Source organism: Chiloscyllium plagiosum, chromosome 14 (genome assembly GCF_004010195.1).
Source record: "Chiloscyllium plagiosum isolate BGI_BamShark_2017 chromosome 14, ASM401019v2, whole genome shotgun sequence".
NCBI lineage: Eukaryota > Metazoa > Chordata > Chondrichthyes > Orectolobiformes > Hemiscylliidae > Chiloscyllium > Chiloscyllium plagiosum.
In genome coordinates, this window is record NC_057723.1 from 77085109 (window position 1) to 77095643 (window position 10535).

The 10535-nt window shown below is 39.1% G+C and overlaps 1 protein-coding gene across 1 annotated transcript in view; it reads right to left on the minus strand.

Annotated features, from left to right (window-relative positions):
• LOC122556864 (histone-lysine N-methyltransferase NSD2-like) overlaps positions 1–10535 on the minus strand; it is a 278778-nt gene that overhangs the window by 75516 nt on the left and 192727 nt on the right. Inside the window, exons 16-18 of the mRNA XM_043704119.1 lie at positions 10010–10166; positions 4519–4724; positions 3901–4016 (exon numbers count right to left, since the gene is read on the minus strand). Of these exons, the coding sequence (XP_043560054.1) occupies positions 3901–4016; positions 4519–4724; positions 10010–10166 (479 nt within the window). The remainder of the gene's footprint in view (positions 1–3900; positions 4017–4518; positions 4725–10009; positions 10167–10535) is intronic.

Here is a 10535-nt window from a genome sequence, read left to right on the forward strand (position 1 = left end):
AAAAAAAAGAAAAACATCTCTGATAAGATGGAAGTTATGAGAGAGGGGTGGAAGACAGGAGTGTGTAAATAACAAAACCAATAATCACGGAAGCAAAGGGGATGGTAAAGAACAAAAGACTTGCCTAGAGAAGATGTTAGTGGGAAAATGTAGTATCGTTATCAACACCTGTCATCCAAAATGCAAACAAAAGTAAGTACTGGTTATGATCTATGACTACTGAATAAATCCAGATGACTGTAAAGTGCCTAACTGAAAGATGAGATGTAGTTCCTCAAGCTTATGTTGGGCTTCACTGAAACTACGTACATGGTCAAACACAGAAATCAGAATGGGAGTACAGAATTAAATTGGCAGACATCTGGAACCATGCATGCAACCCTTACCCCAGTGCTCTGCAAAATGATAATCAAATTTATGCTTAGTTTTTCCTAACAGAAGGGATGGAATTGTCAGCAGTGACCACAGAGTATTAAATTTAGGTATGAATCCTCCAAAGAAGAAAAATAGACTAGGAACATAAGCTTAGCAACAAACCCAAGCCATGATTTTGGATTGGCAATTACCCCTTTGTTATTCAGTTTATATTTCTGATCACATTTTTAAATGAACCCCCAATACTTACTACATGCGCTAGAATTCAGACATTGTCAGACAGACAATATGTCAGACTTTTACTTAGGCTATACTTACCAAACTAAACAGTAAATAAATAATAATTTGTAACGTTTTAACAGTAATTCTAAAATATGGCTAGTTTTTCAGTAGGATCAAATTAAAATTGGCAACTTACTTAAATTTTAATGCAAGTAATATTTTTATGCAGCAGTTCTTTCATTTTTGCCATTGCCTCCAAAAACGTTTTAGCCTCTTTCTCCCTTTAAAGGTTGGTGTAAGACAGGCTGATAAAATGTTCAAAAGTAATCAGGATCAAAAAAATTAATTGCCTACTAAATTTAAATAATCTGCCAACTGAATATATACTTGGAGAAATACTTACAAGAAATGTTTCTTTTCAAATTAGTTGGTTTAATCCCTCCCTCAAACAAACCAATTAATACAGTAACAGTATCAAAAATAAAACCTATTTTCCTGAGAATGAAGCCCTATTGTACTATGAAAGAATTTCAAAAGCAAATGTAACTTCCACCTAAAATTATTTTTCCTTTTTTCACAAAGGTCTTAAATAGAAATATACTGTCCACTAGATGGAGAAACAGACAGTATGGTACAATTCCCCCATTCATAACAATAACAAAATATACACATGAATGTTTAGTATTTTTAAAGTCTTTTATATTTTCCAAATCCTTTCAATTGAAGTTTAATTTTCTCAACTACAGTAAACTTTATAATTTGATTCAACTTAAGCTTTGCAGTCATGTTATGTGATGGGAGTATGCATGGAATGGCTAAAATCAAGGTTAATGCGAAATAACCATTTCATACAAAGAAACATCAGCCATGACATCAGACAGAACAAAACAGTATTCACACACATTAGTACAAAGCCCCAAAAATATTGCAGTTCTTGTATCCGAAAGATAACAGAAACATTTAAAATTAACAGTATTCCAAATACTAATACAGTTTATCCTTCTAATGCTATACCAAGAATCAGATTAGTTACTTTTGCGATTCTTTTTGGTTAAGGTATTTTACATAAAATACATAAGCTGCCTGTATTGAAACCATTTCGCCTGAGTCACACTGCTGGAAAATCCACAAGAACTGGAGAGCTGTGACAGGAGAGCAAAACTTAATCAATGAGTGAACCACCAGAACTGGTTCTGTCCCAATGGTTTGATGTACCCACAGTCTGCAAGTATGTGCAGGAAGAAAGAATGGTAACTAAAACACTGTGGAAAAGGATACATCTTCTGCAGCCCCAAATGTCAATGAGCTAAAGAGTATTTCTTATATGGTGCTAGGGTAAGATATGAAGGGCGTGAAAGGAATTGGGAAAGAGAAGAACCAGTTGTCATTCTCCATATCAAAATCAACACTATAGGTAAGGACAAGGAGAACAAGCCATCAACTCACATGGAGGTTGCTCAAAGTAGGAATTCTTAAATAAGAAAGATCTGAATTCACAGAATCTTCATAGAATCTCTTCAGTGTGGAACCAGATCATTCGGCTCAACAGGTCCACACCAACCCTCCATAGAGTAACCCACCCAAATCCATTCCCCCTACCCTATTATATTACTCTACATTTACCCCTGATTAATGCACCTAATCTGTATATCCCTGAACACTATCAGGAATTTTAGAATGATTTCTCATACTGAATGCTATCGATGTTCTTTTCATTTGTGAAGCACAAAGAAATAAGAACCTTCATTACTCTAAACTTTACATAGAGCAAAACGTAATTTAAGAACATAGAACAAACAGTACAGGCCCTTCAGCCCTCAATGTTGTGCCGGCCTTTTACCCTACTTTAAGATCAGACTAACCCACATATCCCCCCCATTGCACTAACTTCCATGTGCCTATCCAAGAGTCGGCTTAAATGTCCCTAATATAGCTGACTACTACCACTGCTGGCAGCACATTCTACGCGCCCACCACTCTCTGTGCCTTTGATATCTCCCCTAACTCTTCCAGCAATCACCTTAAAATTATGCCCTCTCATTATAGACATATACGCCATGGGAAAAACTCTCTGGCTATCCACTCTATCTATGCCTCTCAACATCTTGTACACCTCTATCAAGTCATTTCTCATCCTTCTTCACTCCAATGAGAAAAGCCCTAGCTCCCTCAACCTTTCTTCATAAGACATGCCCTCCAGTCCAGGCAGTATCCTCGTAAATCTCCTCTGCACTCTAAAACTTCCATATCCTTCCTATAATGAGGTGATCAGAACTGAACACAATATTCCAAGTATGGTCTAACCAGGATTCTATAGACGTTAAGGATAAGCTCGCGGCTCTTAAACTTCTTAACAACCCGAACAACTTGGGTGGCAACTTTGAGGAATCCATGTACGTGGATACCTCTGTTCCTCCACACTGCCAAGAATCCTGCCCTTAACCCTGTATTCTGCATTCAAAGTTGACATTCGAAAGTGAATAACTTAACACTTTTCCAGGTCGAACTCCATCTGCCACTTATCAGTTCTGCATCCTGTCAATGTTCCATTGCAACCTACAAACTCTCCACACTATCCACAACTCCACCAACCTTCTGAACAACACATCACTATATCCTAAAGACAGCAATAATAGACAGTGGCATACTAATTATGATCCTAAGGATGCAATGGCGCAACTGAAAAACAGAATTGTGCTCTCTCGACTATATGTTTTGCCTAGAATGAGTGTTTTGCACTGTGTAGCACAGCTTTTTGCAGGTTATAGCTCAAATTTTAACACTGACACAAATGAGAATAGCACAGGATTAAAACACTGTCACGGTGGCTGCCATCGGATAAATGGAGTACATGAACACTGTGCATTTTATCATGGAGTTTTCAAGCACTATGGCAGATCCTTGTCCCAGACAAATAAAATAGGTTCAAAGGTCAGGGATGGCTGTGTCAATCAAAGCTTGTCATTTTACTGACACAAATCTTATCAAGGTAACCTGGTGCTATGCCCAGAAGAGAACAAAAAGGGTCACCTTAATTTCCTTAATTAAATTTTCTTTTGAAATTGTAGGCATGCCCTGTTTTGGACTGCCTTCACCGCCCATGGCTGGAAACCCTTTTGTTGGATCTCATACCCAGAGCAGGAATACTTTGCTTTACTGCCTGCATGCTACATGCTCCATTTTTACACTATACTATATGTTGTTCATCATCCTGCACACTATAAAGCATTCAGGAGTCTGTATGCATTTGCTGCAATATGGTACAATCTGGTTGGTATGTTCTGGAAGAAGCTGACATATCTATACCTTGATATGTTTGTATGGTGGTGGCTTCTTTTCATTCCGTTTGTCCTCCTGTGCCTGTCTTGTTTCTCTTTGTGTTTTCAGCTCCTCAAACCTTTCTGCAGCTTCCTGTAGTGCTGCGGAGAAAGCCAAAGTGAAAATACCAGACAGATGTACTGCAGTTACAAAAATGTCAGCAAGGTTTATAATCTCAACTCAACAACTTAGGGCAACTTATAATGCATTGCTCCCAGAATTTAAACTTCTGTAGAACTGAATACAATCTTTAAAAGAAAATGCAAGCTGATTATAAAGGTGGTAAAATAAGGAAGCTTCTGGTTTACTATAAATTTTTTTTAAAAAAATCATTTTTTTAATACATAATATTGAACAATTGAGAAGAATAACTTAAACTCGAATGGTGACATTTAAATCTGAGATAAATATACTTTCAATCTCTCAGGAATCAAGTATGGAGAGCTAGTGTGAAAACAGAATTAGTTATTATCATATTGAATCTGAGCATTTTGGGCTGTTTGGTTTACTCCTGCTGCTACTGCATACTTTCCCATCATCATTAATTACTATAAGTTACCTGTTTTATACAGTCTCAAACATTCCTGCCTTCAATGGAATTACCTTTTTTAAAGATGGTATTAAGGCCTTTGCATTTTTTGTCTTTACTCCCTTTGTCCCCTTCCATATATGCGAACACACGAGCCTGGTAAGTCCAGAAGTAGTCATTGGAGCCAAAGAAACGAACAGGGAACTCGCCAATTTCATGCTTCATTTTCTGAATATTTGTAGGAACATTTTTAGGATGACAGACTTCAGCAGGCCACCACCTGGCAAAACAAAACGACAAAGTGCAAAAGTGCAATTCTAAAAAGATTTCAGTTTCATGGCTCATAACTGAAAACTGCTTCCACACCAGGCATTTAACCTCATAAGAATACATTGATAAAATTGTACAATAAGTTTCAATACAGTTGGTATATCTTAATATCATATATGCATCACAGCACTGCCATGTATCAGGTTAACTGCCACAGTAAGAAAATGAGATGAGCCCTGCGCTGCTGAGACCTAGTGAAAACTAGACTGTCAACTGTATTTCTTTACCTGTATTATTTAATGCACTGCATTTTTGTCAAGCGTGTTAGGTTGCAGTATATAAAGGAACTTTCTTTGAACAAACTCTGCAAGCACCACTTCTGAAACAATTGGAGGCAGGAAATGTAGTGCATGCATAGTGTTGGAACACCTTGTTCTGTATTCTCCCAAGTGTGCATATGGCAAATGGGTGTATTGAGTCCCTTATCACCTTTAGCTCGGTTGCCAAATTCTTGTCGTCTTCTTCAAAAGGACATAATTGCAAGAAAATCACAATGTGAAACTTATGATCTTCATGTAATTGGATTGGACGGAAAATTGAAATCCACATTATTATACATGGTTTGTGATAAAGTAGCCACCAGTTGCAATAGATATTACGAACATCATCTGAGAAACAAGATATCTGTAATCAGAAGTACAAAGTACTTCCTGTGTTTTTTAAAAAATCCACTTCTGTTTTACCTACAATTCTGAAAACTGGATGCCTGTTGAAATGGACAAGAATGAAACTGGATGAGCACATCTTGGAACTGAGGCAGCAATGATGTAAAATGGAATGTTATCATTTTATTTGAGCCTATACACCCAAATTCAGTGTTTGGTGTTTCCTTTATTGCAGAGTATGATACCTGAAAATATGCAGTGCTCTAATTCCTAGCCATAATGCTGAATGCAACAGCATGAAAATCTGCCACTACAGTAATCAATTTGTTCTCACTGAAATAGAAGTTGATGAGAGATACTTTTTTTTTAAGATTCCCTACAGTGTGAAAACAGGCCCTTCGACCCAACAAGTCCACACTGACCCTCCGAAGAGTAACCCACCCAGACCCATTTCCCTCTGACTAATGCACCTAACACTACGGGCAATTTAGCATGGCCGATTCATCTGCCCTGCACACCTTTGGACTGTGGGAGGAAACCAGAGCACCCAGAGGAAATCCACGTAGACATTTCAAATGCATAGCAGAGGAATGGACAGCAGAGGTCTATTCAGTCTACTTAAACTACACTGAGAACTGCACAGAATTCAAGTGAAAGTGAATAAAATTAAAGTGCTTCAAAAAATATATTAAGTTAGTACGTCGGGATAGTAGTGAATTGAGGCCCTTAGGTGGCTGTTCATTGGCTACTCAAAAGCTTTACTGGTGGCAAATGACAAAGTCATCCATGAAATTCCTTCCATAGAACTTAATTAGTGAGATGGTGAGAAGAGGATGGAGGTGTGAAGTTTCTCTTCAAGGCTAAAGCACCAATTATTTCTTCTTTTTACCACTTCCTCTGAGGGAAATATTGCACTCTAAATTACAGATTGAATATGTCCTGGTAAAACTCTCCACTGGCTGGAATCATACCCACAACAAAGGAAGATGGTCGCAGTTCTTGAAAGTGAAACATCTCAGTCCCATGAAATAACTGCAACAGTCCTCAAGGTAATGCCCTAGCCCAACTATCTTTAGATGCCCATCATTTCCCTCACAATTCATCATTCCTCCATCATAAGATCTGTGTGCTGACAAATTCACAATATCAATATCATTCAGATCCTGAAGCCATCCATATCCAAATGCAACAAGACCTGGACGATATCCAGGCCTTTACTTACAAGTGACAAGTAACATCTGTGCCATTCAAGCCCGGCAATGACTATCTCAAACAAGAAAAAATGACATCACCTCCTTTTGACAAGCAACGGTATTACAAGCACTGAATCCCACATGATCAACAACTTTGGGCTCCCAATGACTAGAAAATAGGCCAAAGATGTAAATACTTTAGCTACAGTCGGTCAGAGGCTAGGAATTCTGCAGCATTCAATTCACCTCCTGTTTTCCCAATTCCATCCATCACTTAAAAAGCACAAATCAGGACCGTGTTGAGATATTCTCCACTTGTCTGGCTGAAACCAACTTCAACAGCGCCGAAGAAACTGGAGACCATACAGGACAAAGCAGATGCACCTTCTTCAAGATTCACTCACTTCACTAAAGATTCACCGTAACAGCAGTATGTACTACCTACAATATATGATGCACTGCAGCAACACACCTAGGATCCTCAAAGAGAATCTCCCAAACTCAATTTCTATCACCTAGAAAGACAAGGGCAGCACATGTATGAAAACACCAACACCTGCAATTTCTCCTCCAAGCCACACATCACCTTGATTTGGAACTATACTGCTGTTCCTTCACTGTTGCTGGATCTAAACTTGAACTCCCTCCCAACTAGAACGGTGAATAAGCATACACTTCAAAGATTGCAGCAATTCAAGAATACAGTGGAATGAGCAACAAATGTTGGCCTAGCCAGAGATGGCCATATACCATGAACAAATGAGGTCAAACCTCCCCAGTAACCTCTTAACACAAGCAAGAGCCTGGTATTTTAAGTCTCAAAAGTAGCCCAGTGATTCAAGAGGTTCTCTTCTCCTTGCCCCAGTGGTGAATCTTTCAGTGTCCTTTTGAATAAAGTCACCTTCATTTAATCTTCTGACCATACTTGAATAGATTTCCAGCAGCTAGACACCAAATGGTGACTCCTTGTTCTTCAACTCTCCACAACAAAGTTTGTTCTTTCGATCTGTGGCTCCATGCTCACCTGCTCTCTGTGGCGTGAGTAACTCAAGAGTTACCCTATTTTTCTCCTTAACTTTGCAACACCTGTTACTGGTCCTTAGCTGCAAAAATCCAAAACACTCAGTCTGATTGCTTTTGAGAATCTGAAATCTTGCAGCAGCAAGAACATCTACCTTTTCCTCTATGTTCAGGGGTTAAAGCTCATGCCTGGCACATTTCAATACAATTTCAAAACATCTTAATGCATTCTATCTTGCCTTAAATGAAAAAGTATTATTTAAAACTGAACTGCCAAATAAAATCTAGCAGCCACAGTATGGCACCATGGAAAAAATCAAAATAAGCTGGCTTATGATATTCAAGACAGGATTGAAAATTAGTTTTCTATGCAATAACGTGGAAGAAAATCAGAGAGGGGTTACCATGCAGGAGGAGGTCACTTAGCCCATCAAATGTGCGATGGCTCACATTAAATAAGCATCATCAGCTACTGCCAAACTCCTGCTTTTTCCACTGAATATTTATAAATTCTTGATTTACGTTTGTGAGACAGAACAGGTTTTATGAGAACCCGCATTTCAAGCGAAATTTCAGAACTTTTTTTTCAATTAACCTATTTTTCTAATCAAGCTGTTCAGTGATATTACTGGACACCTCTGGAGCAGGTGGGACTTGAACCTTGGCCTCCTGGTCCAGGAATGGAGACACTACCACTATGTTATAAATCCAAAAGCTTCCTCAGCCTGACATGACTTAAACATGTAACCTGCTGGTGTCTGACATGCTTTGATTGTGTCATAAACCCAGCCCCAATATGTTTTACATGATGTTTTTGCAAGAAAGAGGCATAATACCATTTTCTCCTTCCTTGCATTTTGTGGGCTTGATTTTTTGATAGTCTTTCAAAGTGGTAATTAACACACCACCCCTAGTGAGGTAATTAGCCTGATTGCCTGCAAATGAGTAGATTATTAGGTCAACAGCTTCTGGGTCCCTAAAATCTGTCGATCCACACCTACTCCTTGACAGATTCAGCAGCAGGAAGGCTTTTTTGATTTGATTTATTATTGTCACATGTACGTAGATACAGTGGAAAATTTAGTTTTATTTGAAGTACCAGCAGATCATTTCATACGAAGTGCATTAGGGTAATAGAATGGAGCGAAGAAGACAATGGTATGGCTGCACAGAAGGTGCACAAAGAGTGAGATCAACATTAAATTTAAAATCTGAGGTCCATTCAGAAGTCTAATAACAGCAGGGAAGAAGTTATTCTTGAGTCATTTGGTATGTTTGTTTAAACTTTTGTACTTTCTGCCCGATGGAAGAGATTATAACCAGGATGGGAGGTGTCTTTAATTATGTTGCCTGCCTTCCCGGGGCAGTGATAAGTATATATGGAGTCAACGGATGGAAGATTGGCTTGTGTGATGGACTGGGCTGTGTTCACAACTCTTTATAGTTTCTTATGGTCCTGGCCAGTGCAGTTGCTGTACCAAGCTAAGATGCATCCGGATAGAATGCTTTCTATGGTGCACCTATAAAAATTGGTAAAAGTCTTTAAGGACACGCTGAGTTTCCTTAGCTTCATGAGGGGTGTTGCTGTGTTTTCTTGACTGTAGCACCAATGTGGGTGGATGAGGATAGATTGTTGGTGATTTTCACTCCTAGGAACTTGATGTTTTTGAGTATCTCCACCTTAGAACCATTATATAGCAAAGGGCATGCCCTCCACTTCTTGGAAGTCAATGGCTAACTCTTTTGCTTTGCTAACGTTGAGGGAGAGATTGTTATGTTTACACCACACCACCAAGTACTTTATCTCTTTCCTGTATTCTGTTTTGTCATTGTTTCAGATCCGGCACACAACGGTGGTGTTGTCAGCGAACATGTAGATGGAGTTAGAACTTGGCCACACAAGTGTATAGGGAGTATCATAAGGGGCTGAGTACACATCCTTTTTCTCATTGGGTGGAGGAGGCAAAAGTGGGCAGTGATTTTCAAAGATTGCCTCACTGAACCCCATTCTTTTACCTAAATTGCCCTTGCTCTATTTCACCTCTAGATCACCAAGAATTTCCAGTTGAAAAACTAGCCACCTTTCCTGCCTGTTGTGGACATTGATTGAGGAGATGGCGAGTTGAATCTGTAATTGACCACTTCAGGGTGTTTATTGCTAACAAAGCAAAAATGGAACTTCTCAGCCAACATTCAATTCCTGAGGTGTCAAGAAGAGTGGGAAATTCTCTCCAGGCCCAACCTGAAAAAGTATGTTTGACTCTTTATGTCACTCTCACTACCTCCAAGGAAGGAAAAAAAAAATCACACTTTTTACAAAATGGTAACTGAACTGATTTGCATCCTGTCAAAACATATGCAGTTTAAATTGTTTGATATCCAATCAACATGAGGATTCCTTTTATTTCCAAACTAACCTGTATCGACCCAGTTTGACCCAGATGATGTCTTTATAATGGGGCTTTTTGCCAGCCTTACAGTCATTGCAGTACCACTTTCCTTTAGGCATCTCAATGTTCAGGCACTCACGGTGAAAGGCAGCAGGACATGACTCACAGCACAGCAAACTGCCACCTGACAATACAAACGCATACATTTACAGCGAAAGGTAGCAGTGAAAGGCAAGGAGGAAAAAAATAGTAATTATAATGTAAAAACACTGACACATGGAGAATTTGATCTTGAAGTAAAAACTTATTCATAAAATAAATTTGGCCTCTCTACGCTACAGCTTACCCCTACAGCCTGCAAGTCAAAGCTGCTCTCACTAGATGGGTGGGTGGGGGAGAGATGGAGAGAAAAAGAGGGAGAGAGAGAAAAATAGAAAGGGCAGGAAGGGAGAGAGAGGCTGAGAGAAGGAAGGGGAGAGAGAGAGAGAAGGAAACAGAGAGAGAGAGAGAGAAGGGAGGGAAGAGAAAGAGAGAGAAGGGAGGGATGAGAGAG